The sequence below is a fragment of the Mandrillus leucophaeus genome, unplaced genomic scaffold, assembly GCF_000951045.1.
Source record: "Mandrillus leucophaeus isolate KB7577 unplaced genomic scaffold, Mleu.le_1.0 Scaffold192, whole genome shotgun sequence".
Classification (NCBI taxonomy): Eukaryota; Metazoa; Chordata; class Mammalia; order Primates; family Cercopithecidae; genus Mandrillus; species Mandrillus leucophaeus.
This window is the reverse complement of record NW_012101943.1, coordinates 592,442-608,394: the sequence shown is the minus strand read 5'-3', so window position 1 is coordinate 608,394 and position 15,953 is coordinate 592,442. Positions and strand designations below refer to the sequence as shown.

The 15,953-nt window shown below is 45.1% G+C and overlaps 1 protein-coding gene across 1 annotated transcript in view; it reads right to left on the bottom strand.

Annotated features, from left to right (window-relative positions):
- Window positions 1-223: 223 nt before the first annotated feature.
- The window catches only part of PRKCH (protein kinase C, eta), a 370,064-nt gene continuing 354,334 nt past the window's right edge, over window positions 224-15,953 (bottom strand). The window contains exons 14-15 of the mRNA XM_011978272.1: window positions 3,324-3,467; window positions 224-1,517 (exon numbers count right to left, since the gene is read on the bottom strand). Of these exons, the coding sequence (XP_011833662.1) occupies window positions 1,371-1,517; window positions 3,324-3,467 (291 nt within the window). The 3' untranslated portion in view covers window positions 224-1,370. The remainder of the gene's footprint in view (window positions 1,518-3,323; window positions 3,468-15,953) is intronic.

The window sequence follows — 15,953 nt, the reverse complement described above, 5'->3', positions numbered from 1 at the left end:
GTCTGTTACAGCTATGCCTAGCAGTCACCACCCTCATTCAGGACAGAAGTTTTGGTAAGAGACAGGCCACATCTACTTCAGAGAATCACAGAAGCTTACACCATTCTCTCCTCTCAGGAATTTTCTGTGAGTTGAGTTCTACCCATTCTGCTCGAGGTTTTATTTTGATTGGAAATCTACTGTCTTAGTGGGAAGGAGACAAATCATTCTAGTCAAAAAACTGCCTTTTGCTACAAAATGCATTTATTTCCAGTCAGACAAAATTCTTGAACTGTATATTCGGGTACATATTATAAGGTCATCTTTGATATATGCCCTGTTTACAAGATCCATTTCTAATTATTAAAGTGAATATCAAACACACATCTTTGCATCTTAAAACATAAATAAACTGCTGATGTTTATAAGCCATAAATCTGGTCACTGACATGAGTGGCCTGCAATTCTTCAGTGATGAGCACACAGTGATACAGACATGATCAGATTCCCCAGGTAGGCAGGCAGCAGGCACCTGTAATTCGCCCGCTGACTGTGCTGCTGTGGCAGTGACCCTTCTTGTGAAAAACGAGTTATGTGCAGACAAAAGTGTGACATATGCAATGTGGAGAGGCATTTCACAGAATGCAAACACCATTCAGGTAAATTAGTAGACTCCAGAATGAATGAAAGCTTAATGAATGCAAACCTGTTGTTTACAATACTGGGTATTGTGGCACCTTTTCACTGGACACTTTAATAAATATCTATTAAAGAAAGTAAGGATAAGAGAAGAAGCTGAAGCAGTTGTCTTGGTGCACAACATATTTTCAAGATTGGGCTTTAGGTTTTGAGTTTCAGAAATACCATTTTTTCTTTCTTCAGAGTAAATCATTCTATTTGGAAAGCCCTTCATTTTCTTAAAAAGACCTTTAAATTCTTCATTAGCATTAAGAGACTTCTTGTAGACTGCCAGGAATTGGGGTTCATTGGCTTAAAGAAGAGCACAGCACAGTTGACAGAAAGTCTTGGTTTGTGTCTTGAATTAAGAAGCCTGATTGGCTCAGAATTTCTCAGATCTACTTTATTCTTCACACTTTCCCTCCTTTTGGCTCCTGTTAACATCCCAAGCCCATAGCCACAGACGCTCATAGGTGGAGCAGTATACTTCATAAAATCTCATTTCAGTATCAACGATTTCTACTGCCACGGCTCCCTCTGGACTCGAAATAGTTGATATCTTAAAGTTCCATCCTTCACAGAGTTCTCCACTTGCTCCTTGAAGGTAAGGTTCTTGTTCTAAGGCTGATGCTGGGAAGGTCCCATAGAGGAAATTCCTAGAAAATCTCTATTCCCTTCGGGTTCTTGTGCCCTCTCTCTCACTCCCCATAAGGCTACGGTTGCAATTCTGAAGACACATAGGAAAAGTTTCTAAACTCATCCTGGTTAATCATTGGAAGATGTCCCTCATCAATTGGAGTTAAAACTGGCTCTTCCTTTATGAAGTCAGGGTCAAAATTACTGACATCTTCTCGGGATTTCTGCCAAAAAAAGGGAAACAAGGGTCAGATTTTATGCGCTTGAGGCTTACTCATCTTGCATGGGACACAGCCCATTCCAGTGAGTTCAGAGGAGTGCTCTGTAGCTTGTTCAGTAGCATTATTTACACTTATTGTTATGATTAAACCGTGCTTTACAGCAAGTCTACGGCATGGTGCATTATTATGGCATTTGGCAACCACCAATTCACTAATTCCATGAAAATCTTGCTGAGCAGGCCTGTCTTAATAGGAGGCTAAGGATTAATTTGGTCATCCAAAAGCAGCTGGCTCACTCACCCTTTATTCTCATTTCACCAAGGTGGCATTTCCCAGCAGGCCTCGCTGAGGGGTGTGCAGCTGTATTTGTCAAACAGAGGTTGGTAGGTTCACATTTGTCCTACCTATTGTTTGCACAGAGTTCTATACATTTGAAGAGATCTTCCCAAAAGGCTTCTTGGAAGTGCTGAGCTTAGGGAGTAACTGTCGGTCATTTCACTCTCTAGGTAGATGCGTTACGCCCTGCTGGACCAGCTGTGCAGTCAGGACTACAGGCTCCAGGCTCTGAAGGCCATGCTCTCCCTAATCCCAGGGGGGCTGGCAGGGGGCTGACCACTGAAGGAACGGCTTTACCTCTGGGTGCCTGGCATCCAACAGCCTAGTAGGCTGTTAGTGATTAAGTGCACTGTATGTTTTTAAAAGTTGAGTATTTTATATTTGTATAAACAAATGCTGCAAAGATCATTTCTAAGTGAGTATTACACATTTCACTGCTCTTACCTGGATCAATGATATTTCTTTATCACTTTTTTTTTTTTTCTTTTGAGACAAAGTCTCACTCAGTTACCCAGGCTGGAGTGCATGACACAATCTCAGCTCACTGCAATCTCCACCTCCTAGGTTCAAGCAATCCTTCTACTTCAGTTTCCTGAGTAGCAGCGATTAGAGGCGTGCATCACCACACCAGGCTTTTTTCTTTCTTTTTTTTTTTTTTTTTGTATTTTTAGTAGAGACGGGGTTTTGCCATGTTGGCCAGGCTAGTCTCAAACTCCTGACCTCAAGTGATCCGCCTGCCTCGGCCTCCCAAAGTGCTGGGATTATAGGCATGAGCCACCATGCCAGGCCTCCCAATCACTCTGATCTATCGCTAGCCTGGCTTCTCTGCCTTCCCACTGTGGAGCTCTTGACCCACAGATGAGCACGAGCTCAGCTCTCAGACCACAAGCGGGACCACCCTCTGGAAGCCCACCCCCTCAGCTGCAGAGCTTGGAGAGGAGCCCCTGGAGCTCCCAATATTTCTTTGGTCAAAGGGAGCCTGGCCTGGGCTCTGCACTGCAGCAGCTATTCCAGACCCAGGCTCTCCCAAGCCAACAGGCCAGGCTCAGTGAAGTAAGCAACATCTCACACCCTCTCTGCTTTCTCAGGGGCTTAGAAAAGGCATAAAAAGTGCCCCAAGGAGCATAAGGAAATTGGCTAGGAAATGACTTTCTCAATTAGCCAAACTCTTTTGGGGAAACCTGCAAAGTTTCAGGCCTCTTCTACCCTACAAGATTTTAATTTAGGTTAAGGGAAGTTGGAGATTGGGTAAACGAGAGGTGAAACTTCGTAAGAATTAACCTGGGCACATGAAGACATGTTGTCCCATGGACAAGGAGCCCAGGTTCCCCCCAGGGGAGGCTGCCCTGTGCAGTGACCGGCTGAATTTCTGGTCTGTCACTCACAGGGGCTATCTAGCTGTTCTATGGACTTTGGTGGAATGCTGTGACATCTGAAGAAAGGAAAATCTCTGTGACAGCCTGGGACACTTACGATTCTGGGTCTGAAAGGTGGTTCCAGTTGGCGATGGTTCAGCTGGGCCCAGTCGATTTCCTTAAAAAACGGATGTCTCAAGATGGCGTGCTCACCTCCCTGAGTCAGGCTGCCCAAGCGCATGGTGGGGTTCTTGGTCATGAACTGAGTGAGAGAGACAGAAAGTGTCAATCATTCATTCACATACAACCAGCATGTCACAAGACAGCAGGCATCAGCCATGGCAGAGGAGCTGTGCGAGACTTTCTGGCAGGTCTTGCTTAACTAGCTGGGTTTTCCATCACAGGCAGCACAGTCAGTATGAATCATGCCTTAAAGGCGCGATTGCCTGTGTGGATTTATGGCTTTTCCCACTTCCATTTCAGACATGGCCACTAAAAGAAAGCAGGAGGGTCCAGTTTTCTTTTCTGTAAACACCACGTATTTTTCTTTCCTCTTTAAAGAAAAGAAGCTCTTTATAACAGTGTGCCTTTCCCCAGCACTGCAGTTGTGGGCAGCAGACATCTTCTGAATGGGGCTACTTTCAGAAACAGCTGTGCCATTTTGCTGAGTGACCTGACCAGCTGGCCAGGATTCCCGCTCTCTGACGAGACCGCAGAGAGGAGAGAGAGTCGTTATTTCTGAAGATCTGTGTGCAGAAGCAGCAAAGGTGACATACTGAAAAGGTCTGTGTCCTGGCTCTAGAAAAAACCAAGTTGGCCACTTTTCTTTATGCAGTGAAGATATCATAGCTCTAGATGAAAGGCTTTTCTTCCAGATGTTCCCCCCACCGCCGCTGTTTTGAAGTAGGTTCAATGACTGAGATTCCATTGCTCCATAGACCCAAAACTAAAATGAGCACTGCCACACAGCTAAGCATTTCTCCGTATTTCCATCAGTTGGGAAACTTCCTTACTGCCGGGTTCCTATCAAAATATGCTGGGCTAAATCTACTTTCACAAAATAGCCAGGAAAGATGTTCTGATCACTTCCTGAGCAAGGACTAGTACAGGATAATTCACTTTTCATGGCCGGAGTGTGGTTCTCAATTTCAAAGACATTGAAACTAATTTCCCATATTGAAAGAAAATTGTCTTGGATAAAAAGTTTTGTTTTTGTTTTTATTTAAATCAAGCTATCTTTAAATAGACTTATGACAGTCCCCAAGCACCTCTTTCCAAATCTGATTTGTGAACAAGACAAAAGTAATGCTGTGTTTATAGCAATTGTTTTGGAGCAGAATTTACAGAGAAAATCTTGTTGAAGGTGCAGACATGGAAAGACGGTATTTGGAGGTGGCCCCCCCTGCCATGCCAGGTGTCCAGAGGTGTCAAGCTGCCAGTGTCAATTCAAATGAAAATGATAATGTTGAAGGAGGCTGCAAAAGTTCCTAAGCAACCTGATGGGATATAACCTTGTAAAATGCTTTCAAAAAAGCTTTAAAGGGCAGCTAATAAATGAATATACTGACAGGGTTCAATTGCTTCTCCTCTCTCCTAGTAACAGGGATTAAAGGCCACAGGTGGTTCTGGGTTGGAGGCAGGACCCAAAAGTAAAAGCAGCATTCAGAGCGGCACAGGCCCAATCAGAGCAGCTGCCATTCGAGGCACTTACAGTGGTCACTGGGGATTCAGGAGATGCATATCTTGTAAGTAACTCAGTTCTGTAAGAGCTAGGAGTTAGTTCACACTACGTGGGCTCTCACTGAGTAAGCCTGTGCAACGCAGGCAGGAAGGGGGAAAATGCTTACAAAAAAGAAATGAGTAGATTCTTGCGTTAGGAAAGTCAACGGGATACAATTCCTGATGGAAGAGCAGTTGCTATTCTAAGAGCCAGTTAACAAAAAATAATGCTGCAGAAAACTCGGGAGGCAGGACGGCAGAACACACCCAGATGGCTTGTGGGAAATTCCCAGGCCTGCCAATGATGTGAGAGAGGACATCTCGTGAATGGGTGGGTACAGCTTGTTCTTCTGGGCAAGACAAACAGTGCGGGACTCTATATGCCAGGGTGGCTGAAGCCCCAGTGTCCAAGAGGCTTGCCCATTCCTCCCTGCCCCTGGCACTGAACCCAAGCTTCCATGGGGCACTGTGGAAGAGGCCTTGCCTGATGACAAGTAGACCAAACACGACCGTCCGTCCTCTAAAAACTGCACCCTTGGAATTGGGGAAAGGCAGAATAACCCTTTCACTAGCTTGATACTTAGCCTCTTGGGCTTCTGATAAATCCTTTTGAATAACCAAGCAGTTTTGTTTTTATTTTTAATACCTTGGCCTGAGCCCTTTAGATGCAGCCATTCTCAACCTACACACACACACACACACACACACACACACACACACAGATTCAATTGACAAAGGTTTTTAGGGAGTCTACTATATGTAAGGCAGCACACTAGGGGTTTCTCGGGGACATGCAGATGACAAAGACAGTGTCTCTCCACCCAGGAGCTAGAGAGAAGGGGGAAGAGTCCAGCAAACTTCATAATACACAGCCGGATGAAATGAAAAGAGACTTAGATCAAGTGCTGTGAGAGTTTGGAAGAGGGACGGGGCAAATAACATTGGGGCTGGTGGTGGGAAGGCAAGTGACAGCCTCATGGAAGAGGTGGCATTTGACCAGAGATGAGGATGAACAGAATTAACATAGTAGGCATGAAGGAAGAAAATATGCCTGAGGACACAGCCAGCACAAATGCAGAGGCATACAAGTGCCTGGTACAGCTGGCATGCAGGGATGGCTGAGGAACTGCGGGGGCAGCCAGTGGGATCCATCAGAGGTGAGTGATTAGAGCTGCACGGCAATTTAGGGGATGACTCTAGCCACAGTGTGATGAGTAAATCTTAAATGGAGAGGCAGCGCCTGGTGCTAGCAGTTCGAGGCTGAGACAATAGCTGAGAACACACGAGAAGTTCAGCAACTAGGAGAGTTTCTAGTTAATCGGAAGGAAGAGTTGGAAGCACATTCTAGAAGGCTGTGGAAGAATGAACACAATCCACCAACTGCCTGGAAGGGGAGTGAAGAGTCCAAGATCATAGGTTCTCCCTGGCTGCCTGATGGGGCAGTGGTGTTGAGTAACAGAAACAGGGAACAAAAGAGGAACAAGAGATTATTCTTTGTAGCATGAGTATTAGTAGCAGTGTTAGTAGTAGTAGTAGTTTTGTTAGTGGAACAAAGACAAAAACAGCTCACACTTAATGAGATCCTATAGTCTGCCAAATCTGGGAGGTTGATGGGCTCAGCTTTGCATTGGAGGTGTGTGGGCACCCATGTGCAGATGAATTCTAGGGTAAATCTGGGGTGCAGGCCAGGGCCGGCCATCTAACGCTCAGAGACATTGAAATTTGAGTAACCACTAAAGCTGGGAGGATAGGTTAGAGTGGAAAAGGACAGAGACAGACCAGAACTGAGACCAGCCCTAGGTCTCAGACACATTTTATTCAGTCTACATAATGCATTTTGAAATAATTTTAATTACTTCTCAAACATTTAAACACTAGGAAATGTCATATCACATGAAGTCAGGTTTTCCAGCTTCTCATGGAAAATGAGATGCTCAGGAACACGGCGCCTGCACTCCTCTTCCATAGAAACGGCCTGGACTGGAGCAGGGGCTGCTGCTTCTCATGGGGCATCAGAGGCCCAGTCAGCCACATGCTCCACCACTCCCTATCGCCTCCCACCTGGCTGGCATCACTCATGGACTTTCATGGCTTCTGACCCCTGGCATAGAGTGGGAAGCAGCCAGGGTGGCAGCTGGAGGAGCTCATGAAGAGGCCAGAGGAGGATGAATACCATGAAACAGAAACCAGGACCGGGAGGAGAAGGGTCTGGGGTGATGCTAAGGGGGTGAAAGCTTTGTGTGTCATGGTGGTGGTGGGGTGGCCCTTCTATCACTACCCCTCTCCAATGATGTGAAGATGAGGAGGTAAGGGAACACTCAACATTAGTCCCAGGGCTGAAATCTCTCACAGTTCACGTTGGTGCAGATGTGTGGAGTTGGAGGTGGATAGCTTCCCATCCTAGGCTGGGCACGGGCCTTTCCCTAAACACTCTATTTCTACTGCTGTGGATGGTGACAGCATAATCCTTTTGCAGAAAACTTTCATTATTTGCTTATGTCCCTAATGGGACCCAAAGGCCAGTAAGTTAACAACTGTGCTGCTCAGGGCCATCACTTTCATCCACATCTAAGGTCACACTGAAAAGTTGCCTCACCTCAGCTGACCTTCTCCCTGACTGTGATCCAAGAGGGAAAGTCGGCCAAAGAGGAAAATAATGTGACTTCATGAAATATTCTGCACACGTTTACTGAAGGAAGCAGAATGTTTTCCAGGGCCAAGAAAAGCACTTTACAGGCTGCAGAGAGTGAGGGGACCAGGGTGGAAAATCTGGATTCTCCCCCAAATGTAAGTCTCCGACTCACCGGAGAGCAGCAGAAAGAGAAGGGTCAAGAACTCGGGGAGTCATTTTGTGCTCCCCTTCCTGCTGTGACCCTCATTACAGTGGAACTGAACTAGAGGATGCTCAACGACTCAGAGGCACACCTGGCCCTGAGAACGAGACACTTAACAGTTTTTTTCCCAGACTACAGAGTAGGTGTGGCTGCAGGGGAAAGCAAGCAGACATGCTCCCTCCTGAGGCTAGCTCTAACGGGACACGTAAGGGATTGGGGCCAGGTTTGTATAAGAATGTCCTGGGAGGCCTCCTGCAAGCCAGGAAGGCTGAAAGATCTAACAGCTTCTCTGACATGGAGGGTTGGTCAGGATCTGCAGCATCACTGCTTGTGTTTGTGTAATTTTTCACCACTGAGTTACTGTGTGACCTTGGACAAATTTCTTAGCTTCTCTGGGCCTCAGATTTCTCAACTCTAAGATGAAGACTTTCCTATATTTCAAAAAGTTATGATGAGTCCATGAGAGAATTAACATAAAGCGCCTGGCACAAAGAAAGCCCTCAAGAAATGCTAGTATTGTGACTATCTTGTTGCTGTCCTATGCTCGAACACACTGTCCCTAAACACTCTGTTCCCACTGCTGTGAACAGTGGCAGCACAATTCTTTTGCAGAAAACTTCCGTGATTTGCTTATGTCCCTAATGGGACCCAAATGCCAAACTTGTAAGTCCATCCTGTTCTACTTAAAGGCAGCGACACAGATAGAAAGCTGCCGAAAGACCATACTCTTTGGTCAGCCTTGACCCTGAGGCTCAACTGGCTCTCCCTGTTCCTCGACAGCCAGGAAAGAGAGAACAAGTTCTCTTTCTGCCTTCACTGTCCTAGGCTCCAGTAGTGCAGTGGGAGGAATGGTCTTTGGAAAACAATGTTTCTTTTTCTTGCTTTTTAAAACTTTTTCTGAAATAGGATCTTCCTATGTTATTCAGGCTGGTCTCAAACTCTTAAGCTCAAGTGATTCTCCTGCCTCAGCCTCCTGAGTAGCTGGGATTGTAGGTGCGCGTCACCACGCCCAGCTAATTTTTGTATTTTTGGTAGAGACGGAGTTTCACCATGTTGGCCAGCTTAGTTTCGAACTCCTGACCTCAAGTGATTCGCCTGCCTTGGCCTCCCAAAGTGCTGGGATTACAGGTGTGAGCCACTGAACCCGGCCTACAAACAATAGTTTTAATGTGCAACTGTATCTGTATTAACAACAGAACAGAGATACTAAATGCAGCAAGATGGGTGCAATGGAGCAGCTTCTTTACAAATCTGGTGTCAGGTATGGTGCTTATCACATCTTGTGGGCTGTGCTACACATGAGGCAGCTTCAGTTTTGAGTTGTTGGTTGTTCCAGATTATAGAGTTTAAACTAATGCTGTGTCATTATGAGTCTTGAAATAACCGGGCCCAAATGTACTTTGAAACTCACTAAAATATAAGTAATGGCTAAAAGTATTTTTTTCCTCTTTCAAAATCTGTCTGATTTCATAGGAAGAGGACAAGTTATATAAATAAAGCAATTAGTCTAATAAGATTTTCTTCCAGGAGCCAGAGAACACTGTATTTTCTACCCAATGGCTGGATTTGGCTGTTGGGCAAACAAAATGACCTTCTCCATTCATTCAATTTCAGACCTTAAACAAAGGGCAGAGAGAGAGTTAGCAGCTAATGCTGGCAAGTTAGAAGGGAAGGAAACCATGCCACAGAACCTTCCTGCCAATATTCCAGAGCGATGATCCTAAATGGGGAAAAGGCATTTTATGGCTCTAAAGAGGGTCCTGGGGAGAAAGGGCAGAGAAAGAGCACAGGACACAGAATAGAGTATGGTTCACAGCCATGACGCCCAACCTCGCCATGGCCATAGACCCTAATGGCCACCTGGGGCTGGCGAGAAGCATATCATGCATGCGTGTTGCAGGCGCGTGTCCGTCTGAAGGATGCTGCTGGCACACACAGAGTCTGACCCAGTTATGAAGACCAACCTTCGCCTTTCATACCCATCCTGCCGGCTGTTGGGGAGATTTGGAGACACCCTGTACTAGCAGCACCCTCCAGTTCAGGGCAGTGGTCATTCAGGAATGTGGCTGCACAGTATAAGAAAGACACCAGGCTTGGACCTGGCATTGATAAGTCACTTTTCCATAGGAGAAGGCAGTGACAGACATTTAAATGTAAGATGGGGCTGATGACAGTCCACTGGGGGTGGGATGGGGCTTGATAGGGTGGAAAGGACAGCCAAGAGACTTCCGGAATCACTCTGGGGAAACTGTGATCTTCCCAAGTTCAGGTTCTTATACAGAATGGTGCTGCTATGGAATACTGGACGAGCCAAGAGAAGGAGAAGTGCTCTAGCCTGCTCAGATTGGAACTGGATGGAATTTGCTGGGGAGGGCTGGAACTAGTAACCTGCATACTCATAGCAATGGCCCACCCTGCCAGGTATCCAGACTAGTTTGAGAAAGGGGAAGCTACAGGAGTGGAGAGAGTAGAGAATGATACAATTTGATACAAGTTACCACTTAAGAAGTGGTAGCCATTACTACTATATATGTATGCTGCATACTCTTTTGTTGCACTAGGCATTACGTATTCCAAATTTGTTGGATTTAATCCTTACAGCAACTGTGGTTATTACTCCCATTTTAAAGATTAGGAAACTGAGAAACGGACCCATCTGTAACCTGTCACGTAGTTTGGAAGTGCTACAGTCAGGATTCGAACTCAGACCTCTGCTCTCAGTCCCTGTGCTAGACTTCCTCTCAAGGCTACCAATCTTCTTATTTGGATTCTGGGTTAAGATACTTGGACCTACAGGTGAGGAGAATCACTACACAGTTTACTTGATTTTCTCCTAATAAATGACACTCAGGACTTCGCCGGATGAGAATTCACAGCACTCTGTGTGTTTCCTTATGTTGTACTTTTTGCCGACTCATGTGACATTCTTTTTCCTCTGATTCTATGGAAGGAGAAGGGCTGAGAAGTACATACAGTGCAGGTGCTAAGTGAAGGAAGAGAAAAGTAACAGGGCTGGAAAAAATCCCAGGCATCCTTCCGCCTGAACACCTGGTTTTATTTCAAACTACTGAGGGTCTTTATGCTGGAAAAGATAGAAGGACACTTAAAATTTTCAATACTCAAAGAGCTGTTGGCCGGAAGAGGGGTTAGACGAGAAGTAATTTCAGGGAGAAATAAGTTCAGGGAGTGGAAGTTAAAGGAAGCATATCTAAGCATATCATAAGAAAAATGAAAACACATAATGTGGTTGTAATACTCAATACCATTAAGTGATGAGAGGGCTTCCTGGCAGGAACAGGATTGTGTCATTGAAAACATCTGAAGCAGAGCCGGACTGGCCTGCCGGCGTCAGGTCGGTGGCCACACCAGCGGCCTCCACAGTCTGTGCCCATATCAAGGGACTCTTTTCTTTCTTCTCTTTTTGCATTTATCACTAAAAACTCTGGGAGGAGAAAAAAAGCTGGCATTTTGAAGACTGTCCTTCCCTCAGGTACAGATGCTTTGTTTTCCTTGAGTCTGAAATGGGCTTTTCTTTATAAAAAATACAGTGAAATAAACTTGCTCAAGCTGATCTCCCTGAGCCAGTGAAGGAGGAAGTGGGAATGCTTGTATATTTGAGAATGCTGGTGGGTCAGTGCCTTACCTGGCAGGTTGTAACTGACCGGCATCAGAATATTCTGTGCGATAACTCCAGAGACACACTACACAGTGTACATTATTTTCTCTTGATGAAACTCAGTACGGTAAATGCCCTATACCATTCCTGCAGCGGGGCAGGGGCAGTACTCAAATCTGTGGTGGGCTTGCTGGCTGTGTTTTCCATGCTGTCTGTGACTGGAATCCAGTAGCCCTTCATGAGCACGTACTCAATTCCTTTCCAAGGCTCCCAACACCCCACCTTTCCTGTGTTTTATAATCATGATTGCTTCCCTGTGTCTTCATTCCTGTCATGGGACAATGCTGATTAACGGTAGGTAAAGGTTAGAGGCGAGTCTCGGAGATGGAAACCCAAGGCCATGCGGTTGCGCCAATGCCCGCTGTTAGACAACATGCTTTTATTCCTGACAAACCAGTCTCAAGCAGCTCTGACTGATGGGGCGGATTTCACTGCTTTCCAATGACTTCCAAGTGTTAAGAAAAAGCTGCTGCTACCCTACATGCCCAAGCTATACAAACTACTTTTTTCCAGGTATGATTCCCCAAATGTAGCTACTGAAGAGAAGTGAGTGCTAAACAAAGATTCCCTAGTGGGGACTATACAATATCCTTTATTCTTCTCTGATGAAATCGAGGCCAGTACCCTTCTTTATGCTGGATATACATTATCTTTGGCATCCAAACCAAATCTAATGATCAACTGCCCCAAATTATTGACCTTTGATAGTTGGCAAGGACAAACAAACAAAAAACAACAAAGTCAAATACTTTTGTTTGCAAGAGGTTTTCTAACTTGAAACAAAAAGCTTTTCTGACCCACAGACACTGGTTAGCAAATCTCCACACAGGAAAAGTTTCCAGGGTCATTTTACAAAAGCTTTGACATCTTTATCTTCCTGCCAGAGATGGAGAGAAATGAGACATGCAGCATGAGTACTCTATTTAAAATAAAGAAAAAAAATCCTTCACACAGCTATCAAAATGTAAGGGCCTCCCACCTTAGGAAACTTACAATCTAATGAGGGAAAAAGAAGTAGAGAACAAGAACTTAAACAAAATTATATGACTTAAAAAGACCCAAATACAAAATCTCTGGGAAGAGCAGTGTTTTTCTGTTTTCTGCAGACACTGGCCTTGATCTGTAAGCAAATGGTTCCTTTTCTGAAGGGTGTTAACCTCACTAGGGGTTTCGGTAAGAGGCCTGTGGGGCAGCTTCCTTTCCTCAGACAGGCATTCCAGTCCTGACTGCCAGGCTGCATGTTAACCACTCCTCTTCCTCAAGGATCTTTTGATAACTTTCTTTTGGATTTCACCTAACAGTGTTTGAAAAACCAGCCCTAATGATCTGGGATTGGATCCTCTGCGTTATTCAGGTCCCATTTTTCCTTCCTCTTCCCCAGCCTTCTCCTGGCTGACCACCTTTGCTGGCTTCCTTGAGCATTCCAGCCTCTTCCAGGAGGGGAGTAGGGAAATGGAGAGGAAGACAGTCAATGCTCCTCGAATTCACTGCCTGGCGACAGATGTGGGACACACTCAGGGCTAAAAGAGGATCCCTGAATTAACTGTGGTTCCCCCTCCTTTGTGCATAGAGGCAAGCAGGATTCCTGCAGACAATGCTCGGATGACGAAATCTGAGAGGCTGGATGACAGAGAAATCCACATGCATATATACACACTTTAATTTCTATAAAGCTTAGGAACAAAAGCACTTTATAATCTCCTTCTGAGGCCAAGTTCACAGTGCTTCCAGAGTCGACAAAGGTGACTCAGGAGAATGCACCCAGCTCCTTTCAGCACTTGTTTAGCCCAGGCACCTGTGTGAGCTCAAAGACAAAGGTGCCGATTTCACCTGAGTGGAGCCTGAGCCACGTGATTTCTTCCTGGCGATGATTCAGCAAAGGAGTACTAACCTCTGAGACAAGGCTTCGGCTTCCTGAGCTCTGCTGACTCGCCTGGGACTTCCCTAAACCTTTCTGGACCTAGACGAGGGCAAACCTCAGCGGAACCTCAGAAGCCCTAAGCAAATGACAGACTTTCTTTTGCCTCATCATTATCAGCATTTTGGGATAATTTACTGCCAGCCTAAGAAACCTGATGGCATGGTGACACCAGAAAACAAGTAGTGTATATTCCCAAAAAAAGAAAAAAAAAAAGAAATAACAGCTGGAATGCCTTTTATTTTTTCTTTACACAAATGTGTGTGTCGTCATATGCCTTTGTTCTGTTAACTTCTGAGGACCCTGCCAGTGTGAATACTCCATTCTCTGCGAGTCGCAGGTGAGGCTGCTTTTGAGGCATGCACATGTTAAGTATTAAGCAGAAACATTTGAAACAAAGATGAGAAAAACAGAAGTGGAAGCAAGAAAAATAGTCTTTCCAGTGTGCTTATTTGGGTGCATATAAAGTTACTTTTAGATGTGCGATTACTGGTTAATGATTTAGGGAATTCTTTTCAAGTAGAAATCCTGGGCTAAAAACTGTGTGTGCTCTAACTACCCCCGCGCCCACTGATTCTGCACTCCATGGGAAAAGTTCTCACAAGCAAGTCCTTTGTCCACTACCCACGTCTATAGGAAATGTTTGAACAGCTACACACAAAGAACTCACAAGTCCACAACCTTGGGGATGTTGTGGGTGGAGAGGGCAGTGGTAAAGGTGATGACAGGGAGGGCCCGTTGGGACAGTAATATTAGATTAGGGTGAAGATGATGCTGGAGCCTGCCTTGCCAATCACACAGTTTTAGAGGAATGCTGGACAGTACACACCCTCCCCAATCCTGAATGTAGGCACTCGCTGACATCACGCCACATGCAGCCCTGAGGTCTTTAACATCTGTAACTCTATGGTATGTAACATAAACAGGTGTCTGAACAGTTTCCCCAGATACAGAATAATAATAATACCTTTCATTTAAAAAGGTAAGAGGGAGTTCAACAAGCTTTCCTTCTTAAATAAATCTCCATCTCAGGAAGCCATGGAAAGATGCCCCTCCCACACTGAGATGGCAGAGAGAGGCACTGTGAAGGGCTGGCTTGGAGATCTCAGCTCTTCCTGCCTCCCAGTGGGAAAGGGCAGATCCAGCTGGGAAAGGATCTCCCAGGGCCCCAAGGAGGCAGCATGGAGCAAAGTCCAACAATGAGGATTCTCTCCTCCTCTGGTCTCTTTTCTGTTACAAATGCTTCTTTGGGGTACCCTTTGTTACTACCCTGGGGGTTGAAGGACACTTCTTGAGAAGGCATAGAGTTTCTCAAGGGACGCTGAAGAAATGAGTCGTGCTAAAACCACCGGGTAGTTTTGTCTGTGGCAAAAAATCATCAGGGTGACATAGACTCCCAGGCCAGGAACCTGAGACTCTTACTTGGATTTAAGAGATGTGGCCAGGATCCACAGGGCAGCTTGTATGTGGCTCACATCATCTGCTCTTTCTGTATATTTGTATTGTAAACCATTTCCCCTCATTTGTGAAGATGGAGATCACTTTTTCTATACAGGCTAGAAATGTTTCTTCATACACACATGCTGAGCTTGTTTGTATAAGATATTCATTTATGTGGTGGTTTTAAAAACTTTTCCATTGTGGAAATTTTAGACAACAGTAACACAGACCCTCATGTATACTCATCACTCAGTCTTGATGGTTACTGACACATGCCCAGTCTTGTTTCATCTGTTCCTCCCCACAACTCCTGAATTATTTTGAAAGAAATCCTGGAAGTCACTTAATCAGTAAATACTTCAGTCTGTTGGTCCACTCTTTATTCAATAGCCAGGGTGATCTTTTGCACATGAAGTAGTGATTGCATCATTCATGCTTGCTTGGAATTCTTCAAAGACTTACGTTGGCACTTCAGATAAAGTCCAGTCTCCTTCGTGTGGCCTAGGATATCCTTTGGGCTCTCACTGTTCCCTCAGCCTCCTCCCCTGAAGCTCTCACTGCCCCACCCCTTCGCTCATCACACTCTAACCAGCCTGCCACTGAGCTACTCAAATGGACTGCTCCTTTCTCAAGACCTCTGCACACTTTCAAGCCTAACTTCTCTTCAGTCTTTATTAAATGTCATATCCTCCAGATGGCCTCCTTTGGTGGCCCGGGTCATGTTAGATCTGCCTGTTAAATAAATGCTTTCAAAGAACTTTGGATTTTAATTTTTTTTCTCATTCAATTGTAAGTATACAGTTAAGGTACAATTGCTCTTTAAAATTTCTTTCTCCCTTCCCACCCCAACTGGACTGTGAATTCCACAAAAGCAGGATCATATTTGCCTTGCTCATCACTGGATTTCTAGCACCTCGCACAGAACCTGAGTATTGCAGAACCCATGCCTGCTATGCACGTATACGTTGATATAAGCCTATTATATAAATAAACAGATCAATATCTATTTGGCTATTTACACCCCACCTATGCGTCTTTGGTCAAGATTTAAAAGCTCCTGGAAAAACAAAAATACAATTTCCTTAGGAATAAAAGCCTACCGCAGCCTTGTGTAAAACTAAGCACGTAATAACCTTGATGATGTTGCTGAATTGTTCAAGG